Below are 14,334 nucleotides of genomic sequence, written 5' to 3'. Positions count from 1 at the left end.
ACATTTGTGAATATTCAACCGAATGTACTTGATGATCGGAGTTTAGTAACCTTGGTTTCACAATAGCCTTTACAATTTATTTTGGGCGCAAAAATTAAATGCAGAAATTTATTTTGTCCTTTACAATTAACCTTGTAGCACAACAACAAAAAATTTTATATTCCTACAAAACAGTAGGACACAAAACAAGCCTATTCTCTTTTAGAAAATAGGGGTTAGCCAACAATATTACCAAAACAGAAACAAAAATTATGTTTCTCTTCTAACTGAAAGTTAGAATCCTCGAAACTAATGGAATATTACACAAACCAACACAAGCGAACAAGAACAAAAAATGAGGTTTAAAGAATTTACAATATTTTCAAATGATTTGTCCTTATTTTAACAGATTTATACAAAAAAACATAAGCAACTAACCCGATTTACATTTTTTATTTAAAGAAAGTTTGAAAAAAAACTCGTTTAAAAACGGTTTTGTAACACACTTACCAAACTTGACTCAAACATAACCAAACTACACTGATTTGGAGCGATTAAGTCCCAAAATACACAGATCGTACTTGATCGAGGCTAAAAAGCACAGATCGAGGGAGATTTAGGCCGATATTAAACAAATCTACAAGGAAAAGAATCGAAACAATAAAAAATTCCGATTCAAGCATATCCTTCATAGGTTTAAGCTATTTCAACCAAAGCTTCTTAAAACCGAAAAGAAAACTTGATTTAAAAACAAAAAAACTCCAAATTGCTCTGATGACACTTGTTATGAAAAATATACAAATGGAACTAAGATTTTATTAATAAAATCGAGTAAAAGTATTTTACTAGTCTTGGTTTTTGTAGGCTCGGCCCCATACCAAAACGAAAACACAAAATCAACACAAACACACCAAAAAACGACAAACACAAACAAAACCGGCACGAAACCCACAATATACAAAGGAAAATAAAGCAGACGTCTAAGACCAGTAGCCGTAAATAGAGATCCACACAAACCGAAGGCTAAACTCTTGAATCGAACCCCTTGCAGTTCGAAACAAGATAGGGAAACAGAAAGCACCACGTATTCTCCACAAAAATAGGAGAAAATGGCTCGTCAGAAGTCTCCGAAGGTTAGTATCATATAGAGAAAGGGCAGAGCAAGGCTAGTGAGAGAGATAGAGAGAGAGAGTGAGGGTTGATAATGATAGACAATGCCCTCTCTCTCCTCTATTTATATGTAGGGTAAAAGCGGATGGATGGCCAAGATCTAAGATCTAAATCGGACAGTCCAAATCATTTCTAGTAAAAAGGACACAGATCTTAAACCGGATCACGGGTCAAGGCATAGGCAAGGTAAGTGGGCACGAATGCGGGTGCGGGTCACGGATATTATGGGTCAGGGCTTGGTTTAATTTGGGCATTTTTTTTTATTGTCATGTGCCTTATTTTGGGGTGGATCCATGGACTAAAAATCCAACAAATCCTCCACTTGATTTTTCGTCCGAGTGGTTGGGGAACATCATCGCCCATTTACCTGCACAAAAAAAAAAAAAAAAACATAATCTTAGTCTTAGAACATTAACTTAGCCTACCAACTACTTCAAGTAGTACAAGACTAATCAAAGGTATCACAATGTATGTATTTCATACAAAATACAAATTTGTTTGCTGGAAAAACTTTAGTACCCATATCATGGATAAAATTCAAACTCAAAGTACTCTGACTGTCACAAAATAACACCGATTTCTCCACCTTCAGACCTAAACTCTGCACCAGATCATGTAAACAGATACCCTTCTTAAAATCTCCAGTCATTGACATGTATTCTGCCTCAGTCGTCGACAGTGCAACAGTAGGTTATAAAATAGACTTCCAATTGACTACACATCAAAACAAAGTGAAGAGAAATCAAGTCACCCCCATATTCAGAGTTTGCATAGCCAACCAGACCATCACCATGACCTTTATCATCATATACCAAACAAATATCACACACACCTTTTAGATATCGCAATATCCACTTTACGGTTCCCTAGTGACATTTACCCGGATTAGCCATAAACCTACTCACCACACTAACCGCATAAGCTAGATCCGGTCTCGTACATACTATCGCATACATAAGATTTCCAGCTGCACTTGAATATGGAACTGTCTTCATGTAGCTAACCTCTTCATCTGTAGCCGGTATAGTGTTTTGATCAAATTTAAAGTGTGCCGCCAAAGGGGTACTTACCGGTTTGGACTGATCAACAGAGAATGCCTGTAAAACTTTCTCAATACACTTTTCTTGAAAAACCCATAGCCGTCCTGCTTCTCAATCACGCTAGATCTCCATACCCAATATTTTCTTTGCAGCACCCAAATCCTTCATTAAACTCACCATTTAGTAGAGCCTTCAAGTCATTAATTACAACCATGTTTTTAGCTGCAATTAACATATCATCCATATACAACAATAGATACACAAAAAAATCACTAAAAAATTTATTCGAGTAAACACAGTTATCAAACTGATTACGAGTATAACCATTAGACACCATGAAAGAATTAAATCTCTTCTACCACTATCTTAGAGACTGCTTCCAGCTATATAGAGATTTCTTTAACAAGCATACTTGGTCCCTTTTAGAATTGTCGAACCCCTCCAGTTGAGACATATAAATCTGTTCTTCTAGATTACCATGAAAGAATGTTGTTTTTACATCAAGCTGTTCTAGCTCTAGATCAAAAGGACCCACCATTGTCAAAAGAACCCGGATGGCTTTTTTGTTTTACCACAAGATAAAAGACTTTGTGGTAATCGATTTCTTCCTTCTGTGAGAACCCTTTAGCCATTAGTCTCGCCTTGAACCTAGCAGGTTGAACACCAGGAATTCTATCTTTTTCTTTTAAAAACTCACTTGCATCCCACTGGCTTCACCCATTTTGGTAGTGCAACAAGATCCCAGGTCTTGTTCTTTTTAAGAGAATGCATCTCTTCATTCATTGCTATAATCCAGTTTCTGCATCTTTACTCGCCACAGCTTCTTTATATATCTTTGGCTCATCGGAGTCAAGATCATCACCAACCGCCAATGCATAAGCCACAAAATTCATGTCACATATATTGACACATCCTGCAAACCTAGCTGGTTTCTGAATATTCTTTTTCCCTTTCTTACTGCCATGGAATCTTCAACCCAGTACTAGCGTCATCAGCTTCCTCATTAACCGGTTTTCCTTGAGGTTTTGACTGATCTTGTTGATAGGATTGATCAATAGTATTATCTTGCTGCTCTTCCTCTAACACAACTCTGTCAAGAGTCTCAAACTCCATCCTTTGGTCAACAGCACAATCTTCTGTTCCTGCAATACTTTCACAACTTCTACTCTCATCAAAAAAAACATATTCATCAAATGTTACATCCTTGCTAGTAAGAAATTTTCCAGGATTTTTTCCTACTGTACACCACAGTCGATAACCTTTGACTCGTATTGCATACCCTAGAAATATGCATTTTACCGCCCTCGGCTCCAGCTTACCATCATTCACATGAGCGTAAGCAGGGCATCCAAATATTCTTATATTAGAGTAATCAGAGGATTTATCGGACCATACTTCTTGAGGAGTTTTTAAGTCAATTGAAGTTGATGGTGATCTATTAACTAGATAGCTAGTAGTGTTAACTTCTTCAGTCCAAAATTGCTTAGATAAGCCAGCAAATATGCGCATACACCTAGCACGCGCCATGAGGGTTTGGTTCATTTGCTCTGTAACTCCATTTTGTTGTGGTTTGTGTCGTACAGTGCGGTGCCTCACTATACCTTCTTTCTTACAGAAATCATCAAATGGAGCATTGCAGAACTCTAACCCATTATTAGTTCTTAGAGTCTTGACTAGTTTACCCGTCCGTTTTTCAACCATGGTCTTCCAATCCTTGAACTTCCCAAACACCTCATCTTTATTGTTCAAAAAGTACAACCAAAATTTCTTGAATTATCATCTATAAAAGTGACAAAGTAAGAACAACCACCCAACAATTTCACCGGAGAGGGACCACATAAATCTGAATAAACATACTCCAGAATTTCTTTTGAAGTATGATGGCCGGTACTAAACCTCACCCTGCATTGCTTCCCTTTTACACAAGTCTCACATAATTGAATTTTACCTGTCACATCCCCACCAAATAAACTTCGCTTGCTCAGCACAAACGACCCATGCTCACTCATGTGACGCAATCGACGGTGCCACAAATTTGTTTTGTCATCATGTTTATCCAAGGACTGGGATACCGCCACCGTTCCCATCACTAAACTACCCTGTAGAAAATAAATTTCATGTTGTAGTTTCCCTTCATCGTCACCAGAGTACCTTTCATGACTTTCACCCACTTACCTTCACCATGATATTTTAAACCAATCTTGGCTAAGGTGCCAAGAGAAGTCAAATTCTTTTTGAGTCCAGGAACATACTAGCAGTCAAATTTCCTGATAGTACCGGCATACAATCTTATCTGCACTATCCCGTTTCCCTTTGTGGATAGAACTCCATTATCACCTAATTTCACCATTCTCTTCCACTCCTTGAAAGAACTGAGTAGATCACAAGAGAACGTCATATGGTGAGAAGCACCGGTATCCATAATCCAAGAGTCAACAGTACTAACACAACATACTGCTAGAACTTCACCAAAGTCCCCATCATCAGAACTGTTTTGTACCACAACAGCACTGCCACTGTTACTAGAATCAACTTTTGTATTTCCCTTATTTTGTGGACAATCCATTTTGATGTGCCTCTTCTCATTGCAAAGATAACACTTAACTTTGCTAGAGGATTTTGATTTTGAACACGACCTCTCATTCCCGTTACCCCACTCATGTGGTCTTCCCCTACCTACAAACAGTCCCGAACTAGAACCCTCTTCCACAGAAACCTTTCTTTTCAATTCTTTGGACATAAGGGCATCTTTCACATCATTAACAGAAATTGTAGTTCTACCATATAGCATAATATCTACAAAATTCTCATATGAACCAGGTAGTGAACACAATAAAATTAGGGCTTGATCTTCATCATCTATTTTAACCTCAACCCCTTGAAGATAAAGAATAATACGGTTAAACGTATCAAGATGATCCTTTACCTGAGTATTTTTGGACATCCGGAGGGTGTAAACACGTTGCTTCTGATATAGTCTGTTCGTGAGAGAGTTGTTCTGGTACTTCTCACAGAGTTTATTCCATAGCCTAAAAGCCGTCGTCTGATCTACAACCTCCCGTAACATCTCATCAGTAACTGACAGCAAGATCGCGAAATGAGCCATTGCCAAAATCTCCTTATTCATCTACTCCGTCGTGTCTTTAGGAAATTTGTTTTATCCCTCCAACGTAGCCGCACATCATTGTTGAACCAGAAGTGCCTTCATCTTGACCTTCCAGAACGTGAAATCATTCGACCCATTAAACTTCTCTAAATCAAACTTATACGAGGACATCTTCAATCAATCAGATATGGCTCTAATACCACTTGTTATGAGAAAAACGAGAAAGAAACAAATAAAGAACACAAAGGTTTTACGTAGTTTAATGACGGTGTGTCAACCTACATCCACAGAAATGAACCAAAGAGATTTTATTATACTAATTCAGAGAGTTACAATCATTGTCCTACGGCTAGGAACCATAGCTATATATTTATAAGCACCTCAAAATACCGTAAACGCCTATTTTTTATTAATTAGGATGAGCCTAAAAGGAACCCTGCCAATTGAAACTGCCTTTTCACTTTGGTTTCGGGTAAGGTAGACCTCGAAATCCAAGTCACATTTCAACAGTGTCTATAGAAAGTCCTGAGAATGAGCTCGAGTTACAATACTTGAAAATGTTAAAATGTAAAGCATTAAATAAAAGGAAAATTAAATTGAAAATTTATTCTATATAATTAAGCAATTATACATTACTGAAGTTTTGAGAAAAATAGTTCTTTGCAACTTCATCTTATACTTTTTCATGAATTTTATTCTTGATTGAATTAAAGTGTTATAGTAGCAACTAAATAGCATGAGAGAATTCATAACATTCGAAAACATTAAGGATTAAGTAGAGAAATACATAAATTCATAAAGGGCTTACTGTGATAAGCTATCACTAAACATTATAAAAGATTTGGATGAGTACGTTACAAGATAAACATCACCAAGAACTATGAGAAAAAGATACAATACATAAGATTTAATAACTTGATTTCATAATAATGAGACTATCAAAACAAACTTTTCACTATAAGGAAATTGTAAAAAGTTACTACTAAGTACAATAAGAAAATGAGATTTTAAGAGGTTAGTATTCATTTGAGATTTTGTAAGATTGTGTTGATTTTAAAAAGTTTATGAATTTATGTTAGATTTAGAAAATCACAGAGTCTACGCAGAGTTTGATAAAATTTATATATTTATTTAAGTGAATTTTTATAAATTTGATTTAATTATTTATGCATTTATATAAATAATAATAAATTAAGAATTAATTTCAAATTTCAAATAAAAATATATATTTTAAAATAATGCTAATACTTTGCTATTATATTCTAATTTTTGAAATTATTATTATTTTACTAAGATATTATAATAATATTAATAATTATTATCATAATATTTATCACTTATAATAATAATAATAATAATAATATATTTTAATAATCCATCAAAATCTCTGCTTATAGAAGAGATTTTATACTGTACATATACATAACTTTCCATTAAAATTTAATAAAATTCACAGACTTTTAAAGTGTATGGATTGTTGAATACAATCTTATTTTAAAAGACCTTTTAAAAGTTTTGATTTAATACATCCAAATTTTAAAAGACTTTTAGAAGTCTGAATTGAATACCTCTATATTTTAAACGATTTTAAAAGTTTGGATTGACGACATTCATATTTCAAAAGTCGAATAAAATCCTACAAAATCTTAATTGAATAAATCCATTATATTTGGGAAAGAGCTTTTTGAACAGTTTTAGCTTATTGAACGGGTTTTCAAAAAGCTAATTTACATGTTTGCTAAATTAACTTGTTGAAAGAATTTTTTGAACTTAAAAAGCAAATTTTTGAAAAGCTAATCAACCCAGAATTTCGGAATAGCTTTTTCACTTTAATTTTATTTATTCCTTATTTACCCTTATAAATTAATTATTTATTTCATACATGTAAATATATTGTTATTGCCGTATTTATTAATTGTTGTTAATATATTTAATTTATTAAATTATAAATTATGTTTGTAAATTTAAAATAATTAGTATTATTAATTATTACATATAAATCATTTTATTGTAAAATATATAAATCTACTAAAATTAAATCAAATAGAAAAGAAAAATATTTAATTTATTTATATATTTTTTATTATATAAATTTTACATTAAAATTTAATAAACAATAATTATGAAAATAAATATATATATATATACACGAAAGATTTATTATTTTATATTTTACACAATTTTAATAAGAAATTATTATTATTTTTTAATAAAAATATTTTTTTCAAATCTAAAATATAAAAATAAAAATTCTATAATATTTTTATGATTTTCAATAATTAATAAACAAAAATTAAACATTTTAAAAATAACATATCAATGTCTTTAATTGTTATTTTATGTATAAACAACTAATATCAAACAATTATTTTATCAAACACTTTAATACAATAAATTAATAGTTAGTCAAACTCACTAATTGAATCAGTTAACTCAGCTAATTGTCCGCCCTAAATATAGTAAGAAATGTAGACCCAAATAAGCTATCAGATGACTCGTATTAAATTTGTAAACATATGTTACAATCATTTTATTCATTACATTTATGATTATCTTTTTCAAACAATACTCATTATTTTTTATAATTAATACAGTTATTATATATTTATTACTTAAGAAAGAATTACCTTCAACAAAAATAATAAAAGATAATTAAATTTTGTTCAAATATTTTTTAAATTTTAAATTTTAAATTTAGCAAAAATTATTTATAAATATATTTAAAACTTATTAACAGATCATTATGTTTTATCTATCATATTTTAAAATTAGTTTTGGTTCTCTACCTTTTTTGTATTCAATTTTTAAAAATTAAATTATATGGTTCAAATTATTAAAATTTATATAGATTAATATTTAAAATTTATAAAATATTATTAGACAATAAAACTACATAGATATATGTATAAATAAATAAATTATTTAAATACATTATTACATAATAAAAATATATAAAAATATATAAATTATTATGGATTTTATTAAATAAATAAATGTAATAAGTTGAAAGTGATTCAATAGAATGAATGATAAAAAAAAAAAAATTGAATATTGGAATGAATATGACAGAAAATAAGAAAGATAAAATAAATAATAAAATATAGATAATAAGATACTTTAACTACATACACAACCCTGAAATCACATAGGTTGTTTGGTCTAATTTTACTGTGCATTTACTATTTCTTTTTTTTTTTTTTCTTAAATTTAAAATTTTATTTAATATTTATTATAATTAAATGAAAAAAATATATATACAATATATATGTTATTTTATAGAGAATAAAATCTTCTATAATACAAATAAATAAAACTTTAAATATATATGTTGGGTATAATATAAATTCATAATCAAATCATACAATATAAATTTTATCAATTAAATTTAATACACATTTATATTATTTTATTCATTATCCACCAAATCAATACACATCAAAACTCCCCAAACCCCAACCAAACCTAAACACAAAAGAAACAACAAAATTTAAACTCATCGCAAAATTCAAATAAAAACAAAACCCAAACCCAACTTACCCCGAACTTCCCTAAAGAAACACACCCTTGTTTACTTCGTAACAACTGAAAAAATATATATATTTATTATTTTCGATCGATCCTACTAAAAATACTATTTCCTCCGTCCAATTTCTATTGTCCTAAAATATATTTGTACGATTTTTTTAGGTGATTGTCTTTTTATTATGAATTGACAAATTTGCCCTTAATTGTATGATAGAGATTAAAAGTAATAAATGAATGAAGGGTAAAAATGTAAAAATTTTATTTAAAAAAAAAGAAATAAGACAATAGTTGTTGGACGTTTCAAATAGGAAAGTGGGACATTAGTTTGTGGACCGAGAGAATATTATTTTTTTCCTATTATAGTAAAAATTATTATATATTAATAACAAAATTTTCTTTAACTTTTACATAAATTAAAAATATACTCTTACACATACAATTAATTTACATAGAAAGTATTAAAAGATAAAAATATCAAAACTATTTTACACATATTTACAAACTAATACTCCATCCGTCCCATAACAAATTATTCATTTTTCCATTTTAGTCTATCCTATAACAAAGTATCCATTTCTTTTTTTAGTAATTGTACTATCTACCTAACATTACAAAAACCCTTACAACTTACACTATAATACACAAAGGTCATTACTTTTATATCACAAAATACGAATAAGGTTATTTTAGTAATTTCTACTTTATTCCTACTACATCCCAATATAATACTAATACTTCTAAAACTCCGCACAAAAAATAAATTAATACGTAGTTATGGAACGGAGGGAGTATAAATTTTATTACTCGCTCTGTTCTAGCTAAATTGTCCCCTTTAACTTAGGTATGAAGTTTTAGGTATTGTATAATTAGTACGTAATTAAGAAGTGTATTAGTAAAAATAATTATAATTTAATAAAAATAATTATAAATTAAAATTAAGATGACTAAATAGTTTAATTAAAATAAAAATTACTATAAATTATGAATTTTAAAATGTGATTAAAATGTATAATTTTATTTAAAAAAAAAAGAAATGACAAATTATGTGAGACGAACAAAAATAGAAAGAGTTTGACAAATTAAATAGGACGGAGGGAGTATTTCTTAATTATTATACTTCCTCCGTCTCATATCTATCTATTCGATTGCTTTTTACACGAAGTTTTAAGAATATTAGTATTATACTGAGATATAATAGAAATAAAAGTAAAAAAATTAAATTAACCTTAGTGTTGTATGATATAAATGTAATGACATTTGTGTAATATAATGTAAATTAGAAGGATATTTGTAATGTTATGTTATGTAGATTGTACAGTTCTTAAAAAAAAAATTGATACTTGATTATAGGACAGACTAAAATGAAAAAATGAATAGATTGTTAAAATACCGAAAAAGTAAAATTCCGTTTGATTTGAGACGAAAAGAGTTTATAAATTTGTCATAAGTATTGCTATAAGACAAAACAATTTTTTTTTGTTTTTTAGTTTGTTTTATTTTATTTTGGCCATTTAAAACAGGTTGGAAACTCATTGTCACAAGAATAGTTTGACGAAAGAAGAAACTAGCTGCAAATCGGCTGTCAGAAGTATAGTTTGACACACTAGGGCATTCTTTGAGGATTTTTGTCCAAAGTTCATTATTCATTAAAAAAATTTCCTCCAAAAATATCATATCAAAATTTTATTTTTTATTTTCTATATTATTCTAAAAATTAATGTTACATTCAAAATATCACATAACACTTATTTATATCACATCTTACAACTATTACAATTCAAAATTTTTACTATTCAAATCTCAACTCAAAATCCAAACCTACAAACAAACACACACTAAAAAGAAATTTTTGTACACAACATGCTCAGACCATGACTGATGATGATCGAACGACCATTTTGATGGGCTTAAAACTTTCATAACTGAAATGAGCCAACAAACCATATGCCATTTAATCCATTGCTTTGCTTTTGCCTCAATTCATTGATTGAAAAAGCATCGTGATCATGGTTCGCCGGATTGGCCGAGAGACTCGGCCGATCTCGAACCGGAACGGTCAGGACCGAAATATCGGATATTTCTCTTAGGGTTTTTAAATATATACAAATCTTATCCAAAATTCAATTCACATTCATTCTTTACCCACTTTCTCCCTTCTCTCCTTTCTGGCGGCAACGAGTGACGAAAAAATACTTCTACTTTCTCTCTTCTCTCAGCTGGTGGCTTTGGCGGGTGACGAAAAATACTGGTTTCTACTCCCAATTCCTGGTGGTGGACAAGGTATTGATATGATGTTAGAAGACATCGGAGATATATTGTCGGTGAAGAATACGATAAAAGAAGCCAGAAGAATTACAGGATTTATATACAACAATGATAAAGTGGTCAATTTGATGAAAACATATACGAATGGTCGAGACCTGTTGCGACCAGGCATAACAAGATTTGCAACCGAGTTTGTTGCAATGGAAAGTCTTCTGAGATACGCAACTGACTTGAAAAGAATGTGTACTTCTAGAGAATGGGTTGAGTACAATAATACTTTGAGAAGAAGACACGAAGCTGGAGATATATCAGACATGATTCTGAATGAAAGATTTTGGAAACGGGTACGCCGAGTTTGTGGGGTCATGGAACCTTTGGTGAAGGTTTTAAAAGTAGTTGATCAAGATAAAAAAAAAACCTACACTACCTATCACTTACGAGCAATGGATAGGGTAAAAATGGCAATTAAAACCGCAGTGAAAGATTTTCAACAATATTGGGATATCATCGATGAAAGATGGTATAACCAATTGCATCAAGATTTGTATACTGCAGGTAATTGTTTTGGTTTTTTTTACATTGTAGTAATCATTTATTTTATTTTCTAATTCTAAATATATTTGATGCAGTTTATTTTTTAAATCCTGGTATTCAATACTCTGGCACTTGTGAATTTGATTCATCGGAGGTTCGAAAAGGAGTAAAAGAAGTTATTAAAAGACTCGAGCTAGATTTGGATATACAAGTAAAGGCTATGAATGAGGTAAAATATGTGAAACTTAGAACTAATATTTCAAATAATTTTTTGAGCTTTCAAGAAATATATATATATATATTTGTTTGTGCATTGTTATAGAAACATATATATATATATTGATTTCTAATAATTTTACATTATATTGTTTGTAGATAAATACATTTGTTAACAAAGTTGGAGAATTTGGAAGTGCACTTGCTATTAGAGCTGTAGCTACATCTTTACCAGGTATGCATTATAAAATTTATCATTCACTTATGTTTTTTTAACATGTTATAATATGGTGCATGATTATTAATTTTTTTGTTTTTACCATTTTTAAAAGCTGACTGGTGGAATATGTATGGTGATAAAGCCCCTAATTTTCGGAAAATTGCATTAAAAGTTTTGAGTCAAACATGCACATCATCTGGTTGTGAGCGCGATTGGAGTACGTGGTCTTTGATCCATACTAAACTTCGGAATAGATTAGCTATTGAGAAACTGCATAAGCTAGTCTATGTCCACTACAACATGCGTCTTCGGGTGAAAATTTTTATGCAAAGGACAGACACAGACGATTTCTACGACCCGATTGATTTGAATCATATTTTTGATGAAAATGATATTTTAGATGAATGGGTCAGAGAAAATGAATCTCCACTTATTCACGATAGTGATTTGAATTGGTTGGATGAGACTATTGATGAAAGTGGAGATGGAATTGACAGTCAGCGTACTGATGATAACAACGATATGTTTTTAACTTAGTTTATAGCCGATGGAAAAAAGAAGGCCAAAAAGAAAAAATCAGAAAACAAAAATATGAGCAAGAAAAAAAAAACAATCATATTGGAATCTTCATCTTCAACAACTAACGGTGAAGATAAGAATAATAGCAACGATGATGATGATGATGATGATGATGATGGTAGTGGTGGTGGTGGCGGTGGTGGTGCCGATGATGGTGGTGGTGAGAGTGGGAGCTATAGAGATAGTCGATACTTAAGGGATATGGGATAGGCTCAAGGAAATGAAAATTATTATGCTACCTAAGACACTGATCATGGATATCGTGCTGGGATAGAAGCTCAAAGAGATTTTCTAAATAGTTTAACAGAATTTTCAAGTGAAGCCAATGCTTCAAATTTTTCAGATACTAGCAGATATTCTGGAGTTCACGAACATATGCAAGATTTTAATATAGGTTATTCCTATGGAGATTCTTCCCACAATTCGAGTTCGAGTAATAGATTCGAGAGACAGGAGTGGGACCAACCAAATGCATATCATCATCCCTATTACTGGGTATCGAATGCGTTCATTTAGAGAAGGATATTCATACTATGATCGATCAGAAGATGGAAATAGTTTTGAAGCTCCACGACACTCCACAAGGTATTGAATGGTAAGTATAACTGTTTAACATAAACATAGTTTAAATATTTTATAAAATTTTATTTCTAATATTTATTTATATGTAACAACTTGAGGTTGCTTGAATTTAATTTAACTAATAAAGATTGTTTAATTTCAGGGGACGGCCAGAACGGTGGAAATTTGGTGTTGGGTTTTCATGTAACAATCTTAGGCTTTGGAATCTTTATCTAGATGAAAGTCAGTTGCTATTTTTGTGTTCAAAAATCTGACATTTAACATTCATATTGTTGGTCTTTTATGCAGTGCATCTTTGAAGACTTATGCACATGATGGGACTTCAGACCGTCTATAAAGAGTCTTTGTTATAGTTATTCATTGGCATAAAGATATATGCATTGTTATGTTGGGATTGAGATATTTGCATTGTTATGTTTTTGACATATTCTAGGATTTATGGAGTGCATGTGGTATTGTCTAATATTTTGTCGTATATGGTGGAATTGCAGACAAAATTTTTTCATCAATTCGAGAGGTTAACAGTTTGAGGCATGCACCCGCCGTGGTTATGTTCTCTAATATTATATATTTTAAAAAATGTTATGTTTATGATTTGATGAATTTTAATTACTTATTATTATTTTTGTTAAAAATACAATTTTTTGTAAAAAATAATCATATAGGCCGATATTTGCCCGATACGCCGCGACGTATCTGGAACGGTAAGGGCCGATCCGCGAAGCCGATCCGCGACGGCGAACCATGATTGTGATTACAACGAGTTTATTACCTGATAACAATTGTATTTTTTCATTTATATTCGGAGTAGTTGACCTCTTTTTTTGCGGATAGAGCAACCGCAGTGACTGCAATTGAGAAGCCCTTCTCTCTGGCACAAGGGCTTTTTGGCGGATTTTTTAAAATTTAAGCGCACAATGGCTTTAAATTTCAAACCGAATAATCGAAGGACCTCGAAGACAGTCCGGTGCAGGCAAAGCCTTGTTCAAGCCCTTTCTCTCTCATTTTCTCTTTCCTTTCTCACACCCAGATCGTTCAAACACACAAACACACAAAACGGAAACAATTTGTGGCCGTGAAGCCAAAAGATTTTTGGCAGCCGGAGCAACAAAGGTTTT

At 31.1% G+C, this 14,334-nt stretch overlaps 1 protein-coding gene across 1 annotated transcript; it reads left to right on the top strand.

Moving 5' to 3' along the window:
• The first annotated feature begins 11,111 nt into the window (after positions 1 to 11,111).
• On the top strand, positions 11,112 to 13,553 carry LOC127263948 (uncharacterized). The gene is made up of 7 exons (XM_051293270.1): positions 11,112 to 11,640; positions 11,715 to 11,848; positions 11,995 to 12,070; positions 12,168 to 12,557; positions 12,978 to 13,067; positions 13,151 to 13,229; positions 13,505 to 13,553. The coding sequence occupies exons 1-7, from the start codon at positions 11,112 to 11,114 to the stop codon at positions 13,551 to 13,553; spliced, it is 1,347 nt and encodes a 448-aa protein (XP_051149227.1).
• The last annotated feature ends 781 nt before the right edge of the window (positions 13,554 to 14,334 follow it).

The sequence above is a fragment of the Andrographis paniculata genome, unplaced genomic scaffold (genome assembly GCF_009805555.1).
Source record: "Andrographis paniculata isolate CXL003 unplaced genomic scaffold, ASM980555v1 Contig69END, whole genome shotgun sequence".
In the NCBI taxonomy this organism is placed as follows: Eukaryota; Viridiplantae; Streptophyta; class Magnoliopsida; order Lamiales; family Acanthaceae; genus Andrographis; species Andrographis paniculata.
Note: the sequence above shows the minus strand (reverse complement) of the source record. Positions and strands in the feature narration are given on the sequence as shown.